The following is a 21,971-nucleotide window of genomic DNA, read 5'->3' as shown; positions in this document are numbered from 1 at the left end:
AATGTGTTGTTCCCCCACCAGCTGTGACCTTTATTCAGAGGGGTCAGCAGAATAAGCGAGGCAGAGTGCGAGTGTGTGCACGAGGAGGGGTGTGGTTGGACGAGGGAAGGCAGAGGGAGTTGACATAGCATGAGGAGGAATTATCACCTCAGATCATTGAAATAGGTTGCCATATGTCCGAGTTCAGATCAGACACCCAGAGAGTGATTGTCAGCTACTGTCAGCACTTAAATTGAATTGAATCAACTCTTTTCGAATCTAAAGCAAAGCCTGTTTCAGCTTTTTTTATGTGCTGCCCATCGGGATATTAAATTCATCCAGAGTATGATCTTTTTTTCAAAAAGATGGGGCACGGAATAATCTGCTTATGGGACATCCCCTGAAGAATTTCCCGTCTTCTTGTAATATTTTAGTCTGCGTTAAAGTGGATAACACTACACTTGGATTGGGGGATTTATATACAAGTACGACAGACGTGTCTTTTGTTGGAGGGCTGCCCTGGGCAGTGCGCTGGTTCAGAGTTGGAGCTCATCGCTGTGGGACTCTGTGCAGAAAATCTATCACAGTGAAGGATGGATTCAAGGGATACAGACTCGGAGGACTCATGCGGTTGGGGCGACTCCTCTGAAGAAGCGTCATCATCAGAGGAAGATGAACTCGATGTCAAATATAATAAAGAGTAATAACCAATCATGCAGTGACGTGTGTTGCCTGTTAAGAGTGATGTTTTCATTGTGTGCCAGTGCCATTTATGGAGTGAATGGAGTTGAATAAGACCCGATTGGTATGCAGGTGTTGACTGTTTCCATCATCACAGCTCTGATAAGGGCAGTTAAAATTAATAACACAGTGTGTGATCGTTGGATCAAATGTGCCAATGTCGCTATTGTACCTGATTGTGTTGTATGATCTTTTTGTCCAGGGAGGATATCAGGACAGCCAACGTCATCGCAGCAGAGGCCGTCACCTGTCTAGTCATCGATAGAGAGTGAGTATCAGTAAAGTTATTGCCCACAGAACATAATGAATGTCATACATTATTGATCCTTTTGTTTTATTAGCATTAAAGTGGTGCATGAGCCCAATGAATGAATGTCTGTCTGACATCATGAGCAGCCGTGCAAAACTAGCCCAGAAATATTGCTTTGCTCATGATGGTCAGGTAAGGACAATTTCTAGGAACAGGCTAAGTGCTATACCTTTACTTTTAGACATCAGCATGAGCCCACTTCTGCACCTTAGTGGATGAACATGGCACACATTTAGTTGTCGTTACTTCCAAGTGTCAAACTAAAAAAAAAACATCAAAGCGCTCATGGAAATCCAATACATGGAATTTCAACAAATTCAATAAATGCGAGGTGAGGAATAGATTGGGCATTTTCAGGATCATGCTGCACTCCCTTTCACTTCACTTCCAGTGAAAGTTTTTCTGAATGTCTGCTCACAAAGTTTCCGAAGGCAATCACGTCATCACCAAGTCTGCTGATTGATTCGGCTTCAGGACTCACCTAATTCTCAAAAAGTTTTCCAGACACAAATGACTAAATTTATGACATTTGCTTGTTAAAGTGGCTATCCATAATTTATCAGTCCTGGTTGATTTGGCGACACCCTGTTTACTGGTGGTAAATGCGGTTTAATACTGCGGGTCCCAGAATGCTGGGGGCAGCAAAAAGAAACTACTGTCATTTTAATAAAGAAGTCGGGCAATAATTGATCTTTTTCCATCATTCTTTGAACAACCGTGATCTGATCTTATTCTGCTCACGGCATGAGTCTGCGAACAGCAAAAGTGAAAGTTGGTTACCTCGCTGAGAAGTTGGAGATGTGCAGCCTGTCGCCTGCAGCTCTTCATCTAACAGCTCACTGACTCCTACTTCTTGTTCCATCACTCCCTGATGTATTTAAATCTGATCCGCTGTCAAAAAAATGACGAAAATGTCTTGTTTTATAGACGCGTATTTGACGAATAATAATAATAATAATAATACATTTTATTTAGTGGCGCCTTTCTGGACACCCAAGGACACCTAAATGAATGACAGCGGTCAGTGTCAGGCTCACGCTGACAAACGCGTTGCAATTCCTGTGACTACTTCATAATAAAAGTCGACTCGTGAAATGGAAAGGAAATGTTCGGTTTGCATAGAGTGCTGCAGGGATGATGTATTTTTGTAGGCCAAACAGGAAGTGAGCATCACCCCGGGGTCCCTCGACAAAAAGCCGATGGGATTTTTCCATTGGGTTTTGGATTATTGAGAAAATGAGCTCTGTGGCAAACACAGATTTATGATACTTACAAGTTTTGTTCAACAAGATAATCTCCACAAATGAACACCACTTTTATGATTTTTGAAGTATAAATGCAATCGCCAGAAGTAAAAAGCTAACGTTGGGCTATAAACGAACCACACCATGGTCGCATAAACGCGAATATACACAACGAGGCTGTGAAAGCTGATGAGTCGGCGTGATGACGTTTAGTAGTCTCATTTAGCCACATTCCGCCTTTTCAAGACACATTAAGGCTTCAGAATTCACGAGTGGGGTATTTATTGATGTATTTTATATCGTAGAATAAAACGTTAAAATCTCTTCAGCTTGTGTTAACGACAGACAGTTTTTCCGGCATCTAACTAAAAACCCATTGACTTCCAGACGAGGGAACTGGAAGTGCTAAAATGCTAACTCGTTTCCGAGTTTTAGTTCTCATTCCTGCAGCACTGTATTAGCAGTAACACAGTAATTAGTGTTAATTAGCAGTAATACAGCATTTGTTTTGGGAATGTCGTCACAGACACCCAGTTTGTTTACTGCAAATATATGAATATTGCAATAAAGCTCCATTGTGTTACTTCATTCGGCGATAGATAGCGATTCAACAGACATTTATGTAAATGAAAATCTTCAAGATTATTACTTTAAGTGACGCCAAGAAGTCATGTGTCTTAAATCCTAAATCAACTTCAGCAAAGAATTTTGACTTTATGCTAGATTTGTGCAGGAATGACTAACGAGGGCTGTTTTTTCACTGATGTTTGTCAGGAGATTATCAAAGAGCAAAACCACAATTTAAGCTTCATATTGCAGTGACATGGTTTGACATTTGAAAGCAATGTTTATCATGTTCTTATGGTACTTAAAAATGTAGATTTAAAGAAGTTTATATCAGGTCACTGTGTAAGGATTAAGTCGTGTGGTGAGAATAGAGACAGATGGATTGGGCATAGAGAGGAGATGGTATCAGCTTACTCAGGGCCTCCCTCTAGCCTCAGGGAACACGACAGGCACAAATGGGCCATCCTCAGAGCTAGCAAAGGGGATAGTGAGTGAGTCATTCAGCGCAGCTGATTATCACTGCCTTTCATTCTGCCTGTCACACAAGCAGCTGATGCTCTCACGGCCCACAAAACTAGCTCATTGTGCGAGCGTGTCCCCCAGCCAAGCCAGTTTTGGTGCAGATTCCAAGTTATAGTGTTGTGTCCATTTATTGGTTTTCTGTATGTCCGCACATGTGCATCAAAACGAAACCGTGCAGCTTAAGAGGTAAGATAAGGATAATTGCAAGAGCTGTGCGGGAGAAAAAGGAGGCGAGAGAGACAGTTGGAAAGAGATGGGGAATAAAAACAAACGGCAGGGAGCCACCGACTCGATAGACGCTGTAAGCAGCCAAAGAAAAGCTCAGCTCGGAAACAGTCCCAGCTCAGAGACATTATGGTCTCAACAGGAGAAAACACCAGATGTATTACATTGTCTGGCTGACAGCTTGATGAGCCTTGCATGAAAACTGTCTCAGTTAGTTGTTCTTCCAGGATGTTTGGAGTCTTCTGCATAGGCAGCCATACTTAAGAGAGAAATGAGCCGATGCATAGTTGTTATATTTCATGTACCAGATCCCCCAACGAGTGCAATTTCAGAGAATTTTAATTCAGCAAGTTGGCCTATTCTGTAGCTTATTATTCTGCAGTCTCAACCTCTCATTGTAAGATTTCTTTAATGCTCTTATCCTCTGTAGTCTTACTAATAATAATGAATTAAGTTCTGGTGTATTCAGTGAGAAACATAATTGTAATTTTATTATCATGGCCTGAAAAGAACTGCACTGTTGCACTGTTTCTTTTCAGAATAACTTCACTGACTTCACTAAGTACTAGAAGAACAGAAGATATTATCATGGGATTTTATGTCTAATGATTTCTATCATAATACCCAGTGACAGTACGTTTTCTGTTCTATAATTCATTCATTAAAACATTTATGCACAGCCTCTACTTTTGTCTCTAAAACGCCCACGCATCCCCCGTCTGCGATCACACTGCTTTACACCTCGTCGGGGTAGCTCTGTATTCTCATCTGTTCTACAGTGATTTTTCGAGGCTCGTCTCTAAAAGCAGACTGATGAATATTTAATAGTAACTGGCAGTGTTTTTAATGACAGTCTGGCCATATAATACACCAGCCTCTTATACAGACTGGCTGCAGTGTACAGTAAAAACTGCATTGATTACATACTGTAAGTGGAGGATATGTGTGTGTTACTTTGGGCTGGGCTAGTCTCAGAAAAGTTTGCTGTTTTAACGTTTGCTGTCTGTGTTGCAGTTCATTCAAGCACCTGATTGGAGGTTTGGAGGATGTGTCCAATAAAGGCCATGAGGATGCTGATGCCAAAGCCAAGTAAGACAATTATATTTTATTGGTATTAGGGCTGTCAATCGAAGCGATTAATCGGTTAAAAATGTACCTTAAAGGGAGATTTGTCAAGTATTTAATACTCTTATCAACATGGGAGTGGGCAAATATGCTTGCTTTATGCAAATGTATGTATATATTTATTATTGGAAATCAATTAACAACACAAAACAATGACAAATATTGTCCAGAAACAACTCACAGGTACTGCATTTAGTATAAAAGAATATGCTCAAATTATAACATGGCAAACTCAAGCCCAACAGACAACAACAGTGTGTCAGTGTGTTGACTTGACCAAAACTGCATGTGATTATCATAAAGTGGGCATGTCTGTAAAGGGGAGACTCGTGGGTACCCATAGAACCCATTTTCATTCACATATCTTGAGGTCAGAGGTCAAGGGACCCCTTTTAAAAATGGTAATGCCAGTTTTTCTTTGCCAAAATTTAGTGGAAGTTTGGAGCGTTATTTAGCCTCCTTCACGACAAGCTAGTATGAAATGGTTTGTTACCCCTGGATTCCTTACGTTTTCTAGTTTCATATGATGCCAGTATCTTCACTCTATAGCTTTCAAACTAAAAGTTTTTCAGCCTTAATTGGTATGCATGAATTAATTAAAATACCCACTGTTCAAATATATATTTTTGCTTTAGGCTTGCTTTTTGATTAGTTTCAATCAATTAATTGCACAAATTCATTTTCAGATTATATAAACCTTTTGAAATGTTGTGCCATATCGTGACTCCCCACCAGCTGCAACAGTTTATAAAGAAAGATGCTCTAGGCCAACTGTTAATGCACTGTGTCTTTAGGTCTGTTATATAACAACACAATGCCCATGTGGCAGGCCAGAAAGCAGAGGCTATGACCTCCGCCTCTATTTCTGGAGGAATTAATATGTACTCTATTTATCGTCGCTATGGAAACAAGAGAATAGCACTGTAGAAGGCACCTTGGCACTGAGGTGGGCATCTTGGGATACAGGCAGCTACATATTGGCATAATCTGATACCGCGCTCACCCGGTGCCATGTTGTGAGTCAAGGTGAGCAGAAACAAGAACCCAGTAATGACAGATTACAGAGAGCGAGAGAGAAGGAAACAGCTTATCGCGCCAGAAAGGGGAAGAGAGATGTAAATGGACGGACTGAGTGAAGAGAGACGGGAGAGAATCGGACGGGTGACAAAGCAGACTAGACTTCTGTCGGATTTCTAGCTGACTGCTGAGAGTGTCAGTCATCTTTTGCAAGTCAGTGGAATTTAGTCAGCAAAGAGCAGAACATAACACCTTACTGTGTTGGACGGAGGCTCTGAGGAAAGAGACAAGACAATATAATGGGAGGGGGTGCACTGGCTTGCCTCTGGCATTCAGCCCTGCCTGGTCAGGTCCCCCTTATGGCTCACCACCACTGATGATTACCAGCAAATGTATGTGATAGAAAGAGAAGGCTCAGCCCGATGTTTCCAGGGTCCTATATTCCCAGGGCATGTGTGTCTGTTGATATAAACTAACATTGTAAGTGATTTGTAAGGCCTATCTCCGCAGTTCAAATAGCAAAAGAAATTGTTGGCAGTGGAAGGTGAAATCTTCAGGCCATCTGCTACTTTGGCAGACAGGGAAAATGTTGGTGATGGGAATAGAGAATCAGTTCCTGTTGAGAACCGATTCCTAGTTGTCCAATTCCTCGGCATCTTATCCCTCTGTGACTATCGATTCCTCTTATCGATGCATTCCGACAGTTACGCATGCACAATGACGTAATGGCATACGCACGCTGTATCATGTTTCAGTTTGTTTGGGACCGGAGCCATGGCGGAGAGAAAAACAAAAGCCCTCAAAAGCCGTGCGCTTTTACTAAACCTGAGTGGACGCACCATATTTTTTCCCCTGATAATGCTACACTGTTAACAACAAATCTGTATTGAAATCAGCAGGAGTAGAGCTAGTAACATTACCTATGAGCCGGAGGGCAGCACAGTCCTGCTTGGTTAAATAACGGAGCTACAAATGTAACAGAGGTGCGCTCATGCTCTGTTCGGTAAAAATTGCTATTGGGCGAAGGTAAATTACAGCGTTATGATGATGTGTTCAAATGTAATCTTGTAAAATTAAGTTTTTGGCGAGAAATTTGAATAAATCCAGTTGTTTGAAGGAGATGTTTTCATAGCAATATAAAATAGATATTAGAGATGAAAATATGACCTGTTTAACTTCCTAACACTAGCTCTAAGCCAATTATAATACATATTTAAAACTGCTGATGCCAACATATTTATTAAATAGCAAATATTTAAAAAACAAAAATCATAATCATTTGAATTGTGTGTTTTTATGCAAATAACCACTATAGATGACAATACTAAAGTACAGTACAGTAACCTCCCCCGGAAGCTACGGTGTAATTTGAACACTGTAATTTACCATGCATATAATGTTTTTTTATGTAAAATAAATGTATATTGAACATTGAATGACATCAGATCTAAAATGTTATTCCCTCATTTAGTGCAGAGATTTCAAAAGTGGCAGAAATAAATTCTGAATGGCAGACAAAAAGAAAAATACTTGCCTGCCACAGTGGCAAAATATTTCAGACCCTGGAAACATTCATTGAATGTTTGACCTTTTGAACATTGCTGAGAACATAAAACATTTGAAAGGTCTCCTTACTGTCATATTAAGAGGATTTTGAGCATAGATCATACAACATAGATACATTCCCGAAACAGACCGGCAGTGTGCAGTCAGTACCCCATTCCTACCAATCCGTAAGTCTGTAGGGAAGCTAGTTTAAGATTGATTTGATGCAAATGAGCAACAAATCATGGCCACCGTTTGCAACCTTATTATCAACCCTATTCTCTACAGAAGTTTTATCTTGAAGTATTTATCTTAAAATAAATCCACTCTCTCCCTCTGCTCCCTAAAATCTGTCACATCAAAGCCGCTCTCCATCCTGATTAAGGTAGCTTTCCCTGCCGTGTGATGTGTGTGTGTGTGTGTGTCATCTCTCGCTGGCGCTCCCCGCCCTGCAGAGCACATTTGTTTCTCAGTGAGGAAAGCCTGAGTCAGGATCCCACGGTGATGGAAACTATCTCTAATTGGTCACAGCGGATAAGCACCATGCAGCAAGTACCGTTAACTATACAGCAAACTACAGCTGCTCTCTGTGAGGTGACAGGTCTTTTCTTCAAAGACTTACCTCCCTGCTATGTGCTGCTATATGTGCACATTGTTTTTGATCAAGCTGCTGCTTCTCTCTGCTGGAGGAGCTTCACGTTAGATAAAGTAGAGCCAATACATCTGTCTCTGTTGAAATGTTTTACTTGTATTTCTGCCTGCATAAAACAGGGATTGAAGTATTTTCTTTAGTGGAAGGTGAGGTGAGAGACTGTAGGTGAGACAAAATATATTATGTTATCTACATTCCCATATCTCAAATATAGATGCACAAGTCTTTAAAGGGATAGTTTGTGTGTTTTGAAGTGGGGTTGTTGTCAGTGTATTATTACCTACAGTAGATGACGATAAGCACGCCCCCAGTTTAGAGAAGCAGACAGGAGTTACCGCATGGAACCAAAGCAATGTACAGCTTGAGGGTGTAAGAAAATATCAAATATTGTGATATTATATTTAGTGATACTGTATTGATTCTCAAAAACACGGTATTGATTTTTAATTAATAGTTTACATGCAAACACTAACTCAGTCAATACTTTATTTCACTGGCAAAGAGAGTCACCCTCTCAGTGTATGTGCCCTCTCAAAGTAGTGTCAAAGAACGTATATTGCCAAGAAGTGAAAGTCAATTGTTCTTTCCATTGCAACGTCAGCGCCCAGCAGCAAAGCTACGCTTCCGCCATTTTGGACTGAAAGCGACTACCGAACGCCAGTAAAAGGTCCGCCTAAAAAGTGCCGTACAAAAGTAAAACAAAATGATTTCTATTCTATTGTCATATTCTGCCGAAATGGCCTGTGTTGAACAATAAAATATTATAAATATAACAAGCGTTTTCAGTCCAAAATGGGGGCAGCAGGCGTTGTCAAAAAAAACACCAGAGTTTCGTCTCTTTGCTTCTATACTCTTTGGTAGAGCTATGATGTTGGATGTTACAGGGACTGTGATAAATGCAAATGCAGATTGTACTGCTGTGGACGGGGGCCGGCAGCAAAACGTATTTTAACGTATCTAAAAGAAAGGCTCACCTAAAAAAAATAATGTCAGTTTAAGTGTTTAGAATATTTTCACAGCTTTACCTTGCCGTCAGGCAGCCCTTTACGACGGGAAACTGAACTGAAAGTGAAACTTATCTATGCTCTCTTCAAAGCAGCCAGACTTCGTTGACAAAAACAGTACAGATAAGTTTCACTTTCAGTTCAGTTCCCTGTCAGAAAATATTCTAAATATAGCGTACTCTTAAACTGTTATTGTTTTTTTAGGTGGGCTTTTCTTTTAGGTGGCTTAAATATGTTTTGCTGCCGGTCCCGTCCACAGCCGTACATTGCTATCGTTTCGTGCAGGATCTCCTGTCTGTTTCTCCAAATTGGGGGTGTGGCACTAAGAATAAGTGCCTCATTCAACCCCACTTCAAAACACCTGAACTGTCCCTTTAAATCTTCAGTTCTTTGGGGCGTCCTTGTGGCTTTTGGGTTACAGCTCCTCCGACCATAAACTGCAACGTCCCTGGTTGCAGTCCGGTCAGGGACCTTGTTGCATGTCATTCCTGAACTCTCTCTCCCCTCATGCCATGTCATTTGTCATATAAAGGCAATATAAGTTAAAAAAAAACACTTACTTTATGTTTCCTGGTGCTCAAATTAAACAAGTAATTTAAACGATCCTCTGATAGATCAACAGCTACTTTCAGTTTTCTTGTGATGAACTCGACCTCATTTTCCCTTCAAACTGTCAATAAAATGTCTCAAATCCAAGTTTTTGAAACTTGCAGATGTCCTGTATTGAGTATAAATACTTAACTTTCCACTTACTGCTCATCATAGCCCATCTGGCATGATTGAAGATTGATGAGGAAATATGAACCCGCTGTGACTCAACACGTCCCATGTCTATTGAGCTGCTGCAGGAGTTCAATAAGTAAGAATTACTGGTAAATAAAAAGTGACATTTAAGTCATTAGTCAGCTTTAAGGTCAGAGATGCTGTCTCCTCATTGCTCCTCTCCTTAGAGTCAGGCTAGACTAAAGGAAATGAGGACACTAGCATACACACACAGCCTCACGCACACTGACATAAACACTCACACACACTTAGACACACGGGGATTGCATCATTTTTTTATGATCTCATCTGTTCACTGATACAGATTATCACCCACTGGGGTGCTACTTGACCTGCATAGGAACACTTTGTGTGCTAGTGACAGATTTGCTACCTAACGGTAATAAGTCACATGTCATTTCAAGTTCATATAAGGGACCTCAAAACACACGCAGGCCAATACGTAACTAAGCAGGGTTCAATTTAAATTTCTGTATTTGAAAAGGTACAATGTAAATGAATAAACATTCAAACAAATGTAAATGTCCCTGAGTTAGCTGAAAGGCACATTTTTCGTCGGCAGTCCATTTGCTGGATGTTGTTAGGCATCCTAGAATAACAGAAATAATACAATATGTACAATGGTTCCAAAACATACAACATTACATTACCGTATTGAATGCAGCTGAGCTCTGTGTTTTTATTCAAGGTCATGGTTAATACATGTATTGGTTCCAGTCCCACTGGGTCTGTTTGCCTGTATCATGTTCCATCTGGTGCTTCAACCAGGGACAAAGACAAGTGTTGTCTCTCTCTCTCTCAGCCTTTCTGGAAAAAGAATCTATATGAGTATTTGTGCTGCTGCTTTAGTAAATATCTCCGCTATTCATCGACCCCCAGAGAGCCCATGTGTCCTTGGTTGGGACATTGAGCGACGGGAAATGTTTTTCCTGTAAGAAAACTATTCATTGCAGTGAACTGATAAGTTCACCAGCTGGTTTCAAGGTTGTCTTATTTTATTCGCTTAAAGTTTAAGTCGGTAACTTTGAGCAAATATGATTTTTTAAAAAAAGTTATTTTTATAAAAACGGTCACTATATTCTGACAGTAGTGCATGAGACGGATAATCTGAAAAAGATCATGCTCCTATGTGTCCTCCGATGCTCCAAACGGCATCTGCAAGATTTCCCAGTGCCGAAGGAAAACAACCAATCAAAGCCGAGCTGTCTCTAAAGCAGCTGTCAATCACTGCTCGCAAAACAAACGGTCAAACTAGGCAGCGCTGATCAAATATGAATCAAGATTCAGTTACTGAAATTTCTATTTCTCTCCTCAAATGTTTTCAGAAACGTGCTGTAGAATGGTAGTGTCTAGAAGGGAACCCGCAAGTTGGGGAAACTCTCGCGAGATGGTTAAGGTTAGGCATTGATCTCGAATAGTTAAAGTTAGGCATTGACCGTGAATAGTAAAGGTTAGGATAGCTCGTCGGGCAGCAAGTCTCGTGAAAGTTTTCCAAAGTTTTTGCAGATCACAGATCAGATTTCGCAATTTGCGGGTTACCTTCTAGACACGACCATGTAAAATGAGAAAGTTTGTGACCGAGCCGCCATGTTGAAAACAGTCGAGCCAAAAACCAAGCACCGCCCACCGGCCTGAGCAAACTTTCTCATTTTACAGCTAAACAGTACACTGCAAGATGTTTCTGAAAACATTTGAGGAGAGAAATAAGCATTAGAGTAGCAGAATATTAATATAATAATATATAATAATAGAATAATAATATCCAAATATTAATATTTGATCAGCGCTGCCTAGTTTGACAGTTGGATTGGAGTTTGAGTTTTGCGAACAGTGATTGACAGCTGCTGCTCGGCTCTGATTGGTTGTTTTGGTTCGGGCACGGTTAAAACTTTCAAATGCCATTAGGAGCACTAGGAGGACACAGAGGAACATGATTTTTTTCACAGATTATCTGTCTCATGCACTACTGTCAGGATATAATATAGTTATAAAAATAACTTTTTATCATATTTACTCAAAGTTACCAACTGCAGCTGTAAGAGGAGTTTAATCTTTTGCACAGAATAGATTACGTTGGCGGATTCTTTCATTGCCTAAACAATAGCTTCATTTGGTGGTTCAGCTTTGAAAGGCTTGGAGTTATTGTACATCAGCTTCAAGTATTTGCTCCTAACCTTGATACCTCTAATGGAGCAACGCTGCCATCTGTTGGCCAAATCCTACTACTGCTTTTAAACCTTTTTTAAAGACCTGCATGATTTAAAATGATCTCCTCATTCCTGACCCCTTTATATCTAGTCACAATTTACGAGACCTCCCTCGTTATATGCACTCATAAATCAATGTATGCACACGTGTCAGGCATCATGGCCTTATTAATAGTCCTGTCTGGCACACAGGAATGCGTGTTCTCTTGGTTGCATCTCTCCATCCTTTTGTTAAGCACGGAGCATTTGGGGATTTGGAGTGTTTTCTGGGCCGCCGTCCAGATAATGGGAGGGGAGAAAAAAGATGAAAGGATCACCTGTGAGACTTACATGCAAGTAGTAGTGCCCATTTAAACACAAATAAACAGTGACTGTCCTAGTAACCTAATGTGTTTCTGAGAAACACCGTGGCTCAGTAACCTGCCAACACATGCCTCCACCGTGCCCCTCTGGTATGCAGTTTAGGGAAAAAGGTTTTGTTGTTCTGGCTTGCAGTGATGTATCTGCTGGATCGGATGGAGTCAAATCCTCTTTCCACATCTCAAATGGAAAAAGCTTAGCGTGAAGTCTCATTTGCCATTTTATTTATCAGACTCAAAGCGAGAACGGTCATTGTTTAAATTGAATGTAAATAAACTTAATCCCTGCTGCGCCGTGATGGAAGACTGCAGACTTATCTAAACAAGTCTTCCTCGTAGGGGTATTTTTTTGATAAATGTCTGTCTGACTGTTTTTGAGTGAGAAAAGGCCTGACGTTGAGGTGATAGTCTGGTCTGAGTGACCCAGAAAAAGGCTGTCCAGGCTCAGATCTGTCCTAAGCCCACTGATCCAGAGACTGAGCTGATGAAACTCTGTCTGGATCAAACAATAACCAGAGAAGACACGGGGCATCTGGGGATAAGGGAATGGATACGTGGACGCCGTCTCCGCTGCCAGCATGTGCAGGTCTGCCATGGCACGGTGGGGTGTTCGCTGGCAGAGCCAAGGCATGTCTACAGAGCCAGCTGAGAAGTGAGCTCGTGTGACGGATGTCCCATCTTTGTTTGTTTTTTCCTATTAAGACTGGGGACAGGCTGGGGATGCGTTCAAAGAGAGGTCAATGCGGTTTACCAGAGGACTAAACTCAAACACATCCTGTTCACGAGTGCATATTTATACACTCCACATCCTCAATAACATCCTCGATAGATTACTACGAGATAAATCCTCTAAGATTTGCAAACAAATGAGCTGAAGGAGAGACGGATATTTTGTCTCAGGTTGTTGGAAGTGGATTATCTCTTCTTTCATCCTTCATCTCATCTCTAATCCTGTTCCCATTCTGTCTTTTTTCTCCCCCCCTTTCCCCCGGCACCACAGGTATGAAGCAGAGAACGCGTTCTTCTTCAATCTCAACCTAGCTGACTTCAACATCATCGACACTCTGGGAGTTGGCGGCTTTGGTCGTGTCGAGCTGGTAGGGGGCACCACGCTGCGACAGTTTACTCGTCTATCAGGCTGTGCAGGTTAATGGGCAGCCGACCTTTGTATCTGAATTCCTTTCTTTTCCTTCTCACCGCAGGTTCAGCTCAAGAGCGATGAGAACAAAACCTTCGCCATGAAGATCCTGAAGAAGCGGCACATTGTCGACACAAGACAGCAGGAGCACATTCGATCAGAGAAACTCATCATGCAGGAGGCCCACTCTGACTTCATTGTTAGGTACACCCCCTGAGCAGCTTCACTGAAAGGCACTATAAATAATCCTCCGTTTTGATCCAACAAGGATCAGTACTTTATTGCCTCAGAAGCAGAAGGACCTGATTCTTTGAGTGCTTATGTATCTAACTGAGATGTTCCTGAGATGCTCTAGTGACCTATACAAGGTCGTTTTTCCTGCTGTCTTCAGTGTATATGCTAGAAGATGCTCCAACCTCTTGTGACCCTGAAAGAAAATAAGAAGGCACATGAGTTATGAGTTTATGTTAATGCTACACTATATGGTATATATAGGCTGTTCGAAATCACCTACTATGCACTACATACCCAATATGTGTACTGTCGTTCAACATACTTTTGTGTGAATAAACAGTAGCGTGTATCTTTTCGGACGCACTGAGCCGTAACTTATGTTGCTCTACTTCGACTTACAACGGCAAAGATTAAAAGCACAGAGACAAAACTAATATTTATAATATATTATTGTTCAACACAGGCCGTTTCGGTAGAATATGACAATAGAATAGAAAAAATGTTGTTTTAATTTTGTAGGCGGACGTTTTAGAATTTTTCTGAATTAATTTAGAATATACATTACGCCTATGTAGCTGTGTGAAATATTATACTTACAGTTAAACTGAAGTGTCATTGATGTTACAGAGCTATCCGTCAACGTATGTTATGCACGTTGTCGTCACTACCACATTGCATTGTGGGATGTTTATGCCACCGTAGTGTCCGTCGTTGCATACTGTATTATTTCCCCAGTATGCAATTCATTGGTTTCATACTAAGATTTCAGACGTACTAAAAAAATCTCACATACTGTTTTAGCGTACTAAATAACATGTTGGTATGGAATTTTTGAGGCAACCGTAATGTATATAAAGGTCTAACAGTATCAACAAAATGTTTCTATTTCTGACCACATACTGAGTTCATAGATAAGTAACTGAGGCATTTTGATGTAAAATTGCTTCCTACACAACTTGTGTTAATTAAAGCTCAGCTTTTTAACTTTGGAATATTAATCCATTGCACCTCTCCAACTAGATGTTCACCAAATATTTTAACATTTAAAATCAGTTTGATATAACATCCACTTTTGTGTTTTCAGACTCTATAGAACATTCAAGGACAGCAAGTACCTCTACATGTTGATGGAGGCTTGTTTAGGAGGAGAGTTGTGGACCATTCTTCGAGACCGGTAAGCTCTTTTTCACCAGGTCGGATATAACTGAATTGTTTTAGCTGTGTCATATTTCTGTTAATGCCAGTGATGCAAAGCTTACAACATGTAGAGAGTTGCAGTCACAGTATTGGACCTAAAACCTCACGTATCTGTGTCCTGCTGTGTTTCCAGGGGTTCGTTTGAGGACTCAACCACCAGGTTTTACACGGCTTGTGTGGTGGAGGCCTTCGCTTACCTGCATTCCAAAGGAATCATCTACAGAGACCTTAAACCAGAGAACCTTATTTTGGACCACAGAGGTTATGCCAAACTGGTAAGAGATCATCCATAAGGGATGTAATGTACCACTGAAAGAAATTCTGAATTGCATTTTCTGTGTCTTTTGTGAAAGTCAGAAATGCTGTACACAAGAGAAATCGCATCTTTCTATGATGCCACAATGAAGGATCAAATGACACTTGAACACCCGCCTCATATTGGCAGTAAATAAAAGTATAATTATAGTATAAATAAAAGTATAATTGAGGCTAAGTCGAGTTCTGTGTTTTTTGGGGTGCCGCCATTCCCTTTTCTGCTGCCGAAGAATCCAGTTTGTTGCTTTTGGCAGAGCAGCAACCAGCTGCTCACCTCTCCCTATCCATCATGTCCAGTGCTTGAAGTGGAAAAAAATAAGTGCCAGTTCTCACATGTTGGTGAGTGTATCGGCCGGTGTCAGCGATCTCTTGCCACTTATTTCTATTTATTCATTATTTCCTTAAGCATGTTATACTGTCATAAGCAGTGTGATTGTATTGCATTATTATTGTAATTGGGCTATGCATCTTCTAGAGTAGGCCTATAATACTCAACTAATATTACAACTGGAACATTATTGGGTTACGGTGGTGTGTTAAGTGTTAATAGTTAAAGCTCCTTCCTGTGTTATTTGTAGCCTATTGTAGGGTATCATTCAAGTCCCAGTCAGGATGCTCCTACATATTATGCAGCAGGATAAAGAGACACACTCTATGCAATTTTACATCATTTTGGACCATTATTATTACTAGATAAATAAGTATTTTATTATTTATCACCTTCATCTGAACATTAAATTATTCTGGAAATGTTTGTGCTGTAAAATCATATTCTATAAATCACAATAGCAGATTCAGCAAACTTTAAAGTAATGTTTCATGAATTATCTTTATTCACAAATTAAAAAAAAAGTTATGACGAATAGTTCACTAAATATTTAACAAAAAGGATGTGAACATTGTATCGATAAATTACAGCAGTGTCGCTCTCACCCCTCCTCCCCCTTGCCGTGTGTTGGCTCATCCAGATGCTTCCCACATAGTTTTCATGCTCATACGGCTCATGAGGCGTGGTGCAAAAACACTGTCACTGCACCGTTATGAATCGCGATTATGAATCTCCCAGAGAACTTGATATGGAGAGGGCAGAGAAGAGTACCGGAAGCTTGTGAGAAGTTGCGGTGCGCAAGAAAAAAGTCACGGTACGCCAAGGAGTAAAATGAAGTGCCGGTACTGCGTACCGGTGAGTACCGGCACACTTCGAGCACTGATCATGTCAAGGCATCAAGTGAAAACTGTAATACTGAAATAATTACATGATTTCCAGCTTTGCCATTATTATACATAAGAATGTACATGATCTGATACAAATATGGACCAAATTATTGGAACATGAATTCCTATAGAGAGCCGAAGTCCCTCCCGTCAGGTGGACCTCATGGGACCTTATTTCGGAAAAAATATGAACGGTAGTCAATGGGGAGAGACAAATAATGTTTTGATCTCGTTTGAATTGTGCCATGAATCACACATATGATGTTTGTCAATGTAAAAGATCATTTCAGGAAGTTCACAAAGTCAGGAAAGTCGCAGTTTGAGGTAAAAACTGATGAAGTATCAGACTGTGAAAATACATAATTAGAAAGACTACACACCCAAAAGTCGTGTAAGTGACGTATCGCTCACTGAAGCTACGATGCCTGTGTGTTTCATACTGGGATATACTCACACAAGCAACAAGTCTTACTAAATGAGACTACAAAAAACTGTGACTTTCTTGACTTGCAAAATTGTTTTTTAAATTGACAAACATCATATTTGTGATTCATGGCGCAATTCAAACGTGATCAAAAAAACATTTGTCTCTTGCCGTTGACTGCCATACATATTTTTTCAGAAATAAGGTTCCATGGTTTTCCACCAGAAGGGGCGGGACTTCACCTCTCTATTCAACTTCATCTGACTGACAGAACAACATTTCTTTCTCTTTCTTTTTTCTCAGGTCGACTTTGGCTTTGCCAAGAAGATTGGGTTTGGGAAGAAGACGTGGACCTTCTGTGGGACGCCGGAGTATGTAGCACCGGAGATCATTCTGAACAAGGGCCACGACATCTCGGCCGACTACTGGTCTCTAGGAATCCTCATGTTTGAGCTCTTAACTGGCAGGTACACACAAGCCTGGGCATGTCCATAAAAATAATATCTTAAGTGTTCCCTGTGATCTGGCATGTATGGTATCACACACAACAACAAGTGAATTACTATTTAGAAACTCTGCATTTTTCACTCAAGACTACCATCTTTCCATCTTTTATTTAGCCCTCCATTCTCTGGCCCTGATCCTATGAAAACCTACAACATCATCCTGAGAGGCATCGACATGATCGAATTTCCAAAGAAAATTACCAAAAATGCTGCCAACCTAATTAAAAAGCTATGCAGGTGAGTGTCTGTGCTTCCAGCGATAGTTCAGAGAAACTCAAAGTAATTCCTGTAAGTGGTCTGTATGCTGACTCATCACGTGTTTTGTTTTTCTTCTACTGTAGGGATAATCCTTCTGAACGACTGGGAAACTTGAAAAATGGTGTCAAAGACATCCAAAAGCACAAGTAAGCATGTCTATAAATTCACATAATCCTCTTATTTATTAATTACAGTACAATTGGTGATAATAATTATCATAATAATTGGTATAAAAGTGATGGTGTTTTTCCTTTAGATGGTTTGAGGGCTTTAACTGGGAGGGCTTGAAGAAGGGGACGTTGACGCCTCCTATTGTCCCTAATGTAAGTGCACAACACTGATACTCGTAATCCTTTTCTTTCTAGTTGCTCTTTTGTCGTCAATCTCAAATTTACAATACATATTGTCTGCTTGTTTAGTCTGTCCGTGAACGATTCTTCTGTCTTTCTGCCAGGTCACATCAGCAGTCGACACGAGTAACTTCGACAGCTTCCCAGAGGACAACGAGGACCCGCCTCCCGATGACAACTCCGGCTGGGACGTTGATTTTTGAAGTCCCCCTCTCAACTTAAAACCAAAAGAAACTCTTCTTTTGTTGGCTTGGAGGCCATCTTGAGGACATGGCTGTGTTGTAAAAAAAAAAAAAAAAACTGCTTTAAAAAGAAAGAGAGGATACGGGAAAAGAAGATAAACGGATGGATGGCAAACCCTCTGGGTCACCGATATGCCTTTATTTCACTGTGGCTCTGGATCAAGCATTTATAATGGGACTGCTGTAGCACTTCTTCGGTGTCGTCTTACACTCGGCTCTAAAGGCAAAGGCAAAGAAAGTGCAGGGATACACTCATATACACATGACAGGCTGATGATGGAGCCAGGTTTTCCCGTGTAACAGGGAAAGATGTTTAGTGGGTGGATGGATGTTCGATAGCTTGTCTAAGTTTTGGCTCTAGGATAAAAAAAGAGTGTGAAAAATGTGGACTGCTCAAAAAGAGAGGAGGCCGACGATTGATTTTTTTTTTTTTCTGTGTTTGTTTCTCCGCAATATTTGGCGAAATGTTTGGGAGGACTTTTGGAGGGTTTAAGATGTTACTACAGTTGCTCCCCGGTTTTTGACGTGCAGCTGCTTGCTGCAAACTCCGATACTTTCCAGAGATCTACACACTACAGTTTGCGAGTAAAACTGGTATCAAGTGCTCAAGACTAACATGAATGTCACTGATTTTTCTTCTTATTTATCATCCATACGGCATACAGCATGTACGGTACATAGTATTTGAATTTTACATTCACACACATGACCACAGCAAATACTTAGTACGCTTTATATGAGATTAACCTAACTTGAAAAGCACAAACACTGTGCTGTCAGTGGAAAGAGACGTGACTCGTTAAAGTGCCCTGCTTGAAATTTAATGAATCACACACCGACACACGCAAAATGTCAGCTAGTATTTCCATGAAGCAATGTGTCATTATGCACTTAATGCCATTAACTGAGAAAATCAGCAGATACAACTCATTTGAAGCTTCAGTAGATGAAGTCACACTCTTTGTTTTGTTCTTTAATATGCTTTTAATCACGCATATGAATGCTTCTCTACTTACACACTTCTTCATTTAGTTTTGAAATCGCCCAAAACGCCTCGTCCTCGGTTCGCCCCCCTGTATAGTTCTGACATAACTGTGAACATGGTTTCAATGTCTTTGGTGCTGTTATTGATAAATTATGATAAGCGCTGGTGAGATGACAGTACTGGTTTTTGTTTTTGTAAAGTGATATTTTTGTGCTCGATTTCTTTGTAACGTACTTGACCTCCTTCTTTAGAAAATTGGAGACTTGTGTCAATTTGTAAAACTCGAGTGAAGATTTGTTTGATGTCACTTGACGCCATGTTACATTGTGCTACGTGGAATCGTCAAGCTTTTTAAACATCCATAAAAAATAACCATCCTCGTCTTTGGAGGCAAAATTGACCACATTCACATAATCTTAAGACTGAACTTCATTTTATGGATATTTTCAAAGGTCTCCTGGAGACGAACGTCAGAAGAAAGCAAGAAAGAAAGAAAGAAAGGGAGATTATATTGTGTGAAACTCGCAACTTTGACCACTAGCGCCACACCCAACTCATCACCTCTCATGTCCAAAATATCCGAGCATAAAATCAGAAGATGTAAGTGCCTTAAATCAATGGCATACAAAATTAACATCACAAGTCCTTTTCGATGCTGCATGAACACATATACACCTCAAAAAAACGTATGTGTCCTCTTAGATGGCTGCTTCTCATCCTTTGTTATATCTAATAAATACATTAATCACCATGGAAAGAGAACTTCTAGTCATTTGATGGCTGACAAAACTGATTATTACACGGCTTTGTTGTTTACTCGATTCTGATTGGTCAATCACGGCGTTCTACGGTCTGTTATTTCTTTATAGCAGATCGTTGCTATGTATAACAGACCGTTGCTATGGGCGCAGTTCTGATGTCGAACTCTGGAGGACCATTTTTGAGTCAAATTATTGATTGCTTCAGTAAGAAGCCGTGTAATAAGTGGGATAATGTACAGCTAGCGAAGTCATGTTGTGAAATAAACCCCAACAGGGTGATGCAAGATCCCTGTCGGGATTTATTTCACAATAACGACCGGCTCGCTGTACATTATCCTTACTTATTACACAGCTTTGTTGAATACTCAATTCTGATTGGTTAAACACAGCGTTCTACGGTCTGTTATTACTTTATAACATACCGTTGCTATGGGCGCAGTTCTGATGTCGGACTCTGGAGGACCATTTTTGAGTCAAATTAGTGATTTCTTAAGTAAGTAGCCGTGTAATAAGTGGGATAATGTACAGCTAGCGGGTCATTGTTGTCAATAAACCCTTTCACCCTGTTGGGGTTTATTTCACAACAATGACCGTCTCTCTGTACATTATCCCTTCCATATGAAATACATTTCATGCTTACCCCTTTTGATTTATCTTACAGGAACATTTATTAACAGTAAAAAAAAAAAATGTATCATATGGCTGCAATGACAGGCTTTTCTCTACTCTCTAAATTGGTTTTATGAAGTCAGTCACAACTGGCCTGATATAAAAATGAACCATCCATCACCTGTTTCAGTCATTAAATCAGAGCATGTAGAGATGGCAAGAATGATTTGTAGTTTTGAACATTTCACAGAACAATATTCCTCATTACCACTGTTGACAATCTTTGACGGCACGATGGCATTAATCATCCGAATTCTCATTTTATAACTCATATTTCATCACAGGAGGCCAAACAGACTGACTACGCTTTATGATATAAATCATTGAATGATGTCGACGGAGAGCTAAGACTGAGAAGAAATCTTAGTTCTGTTGGCATACCATAAGTATTTTTGCTGTATTGAGGGCAGGTTCTGTTTATCACAAAGCCTTATGTATGCCATCACTGGTTCCGAGTCTTATATTGACCGCCTTCTGCGATGTTACCTGACATTTGCCTTGTGTTATGTTGTTTATTCTGCTGTACATTCATTATTGCAGAGTGCCACCTGTAAGATTTTTAAAATTATAGAGTAAAAAACAATACTTTTGAGTGGTGTTTGTCTCTTAGTTATTTTAAACAACAAGTTGCTGTGCAGATTCTGCAGTTTCCTGTAGTGGCCACAAGAGGGAGCTGCAGGTAAGACAGATGTCTCTCTCACACACCAGCAGCCTGATGTGAACTGGTTGAGGTTGCCTGAGATCTAATAATCAGCCCTGGAGTTAATGTCATCCACTTACTGGTAAGTGCAGATGATTCAGCTTCTCTGGTCTCTGCTGTTATTCGCACAACAGATCTGTTTGAGGGGGACAGGGAAATGGCTTCAAGTCATAACAACAGTGTGACACCTCAGCGAGATCAAAGGGGATCAAAGTGCATCAAAGGAGCTCACCTTACCAGCACTGACATTTAGATAAAAGCTCTACTTCAAAAGACATACAGCAATTCAGACGCGCAAAGTGCTCCAGTGTGTGTTTGTCAGGTGTCCATGATGGCGCGTCACGCACACACACATCCTCACACTCAAACATGAGCTACGTGACCAGCAGATGACGTCCAAGTGCCAAGATATCATCAGCATAGAGGAACCAAAGGGCTCGTTTACCATCATGCACTTCAGCACCTGTGTATCAGAAAGTGACAAATTGAGCCCCAAAAAAAATGCTGTTTCACAAATTTTTAATCATTTCCAGGAGTAAATAAAGAGATGTCCTGCGCTATTACGCACAACGGGACTTAAAGGTCCCATATTGTAAAAAATGACATTTTCATGTCTAATAAGTTTTAAAACAGTTTTAAGTGCTATATAAATACTGTTAAACTATCAAAACGCTCAATATACGTAAATTGTGCGTTT

The 21,971-nt window shown here is 40.4% G+C and overlaps 1 protein-coding gene across 3 annotated transcripts in view; it reads left to right on the top strand.

The window, feature by feature from the left end:
- LOC141773915 (cGMP-dependent protein kinase 1) overlaps positions 1–21,166 on the top strand; it is a 119,243-nt gene extending 98,077 nt beyond the window's left edge. For all 3 annotated transcript variants that reach the window (XM_074646084.1, XM_074646082.1, XM_074646085.1), the window contains exons 8-18: positions 923–988; positions 4,603–4,677; positions 13,281–13,377; positions 13,483–13,622; positions 14,737–14,826; positions 14,983–15,124; positions 17,107–17,270; positions 17,424–17,546; positions 17,651–17,713; positions 17,824–17,890; positions 18,022–21,166. In XM_074646084.1, the coding sequence (XP_074502185.1) occupies positions 923–988; positions 4,603–4,677; positions 13,281–13,377; positions 13,483–13,622; positions 14,737–14,826; positions 14,983–15,124; positions 17,107–17,270; positions 17,424–17,546; positions 17,651–17,713; positions 17,824–17,890; positions 18,022–18,120 (1,126 nt within the window). In that variant the 3' untranslated portion in view covers positions 18,121–21,166. The remainder of the gene's footprint in view (positions 1–922; positions 989–4,602; positions 4,678–13,280; positions 13,378–13,482; positions 13,623–14,736; positions 14,827–14,982; positions 15,125–17,106; positions 17,271–17,423; positions 17,547–17,650; positions 17,714–17,823; positions 17,891–18,021) is intronic.
- Positions 21,167–21,971: the final 805 nt, after the last annotated feature.

This window comes from Sebastes fasciatus, chromosome 9, assembly GCF_043250625.1.
Source record: "Sebastes fasciatus isolate fSebFas1 chromosome 9, fSebFas1.pri, whole genome shotgun sequence".
Taxonomy (NCBI): domain Eukaryota; kingdom Metazoa; phylum Chordata; class Actinopteri; order Perciformes; family Sebastidae; genus Sebastes; species Sebastes fasciatus.
This window is presented reverse-complemented; position numbering and strand designations above follow the sequence as displayed.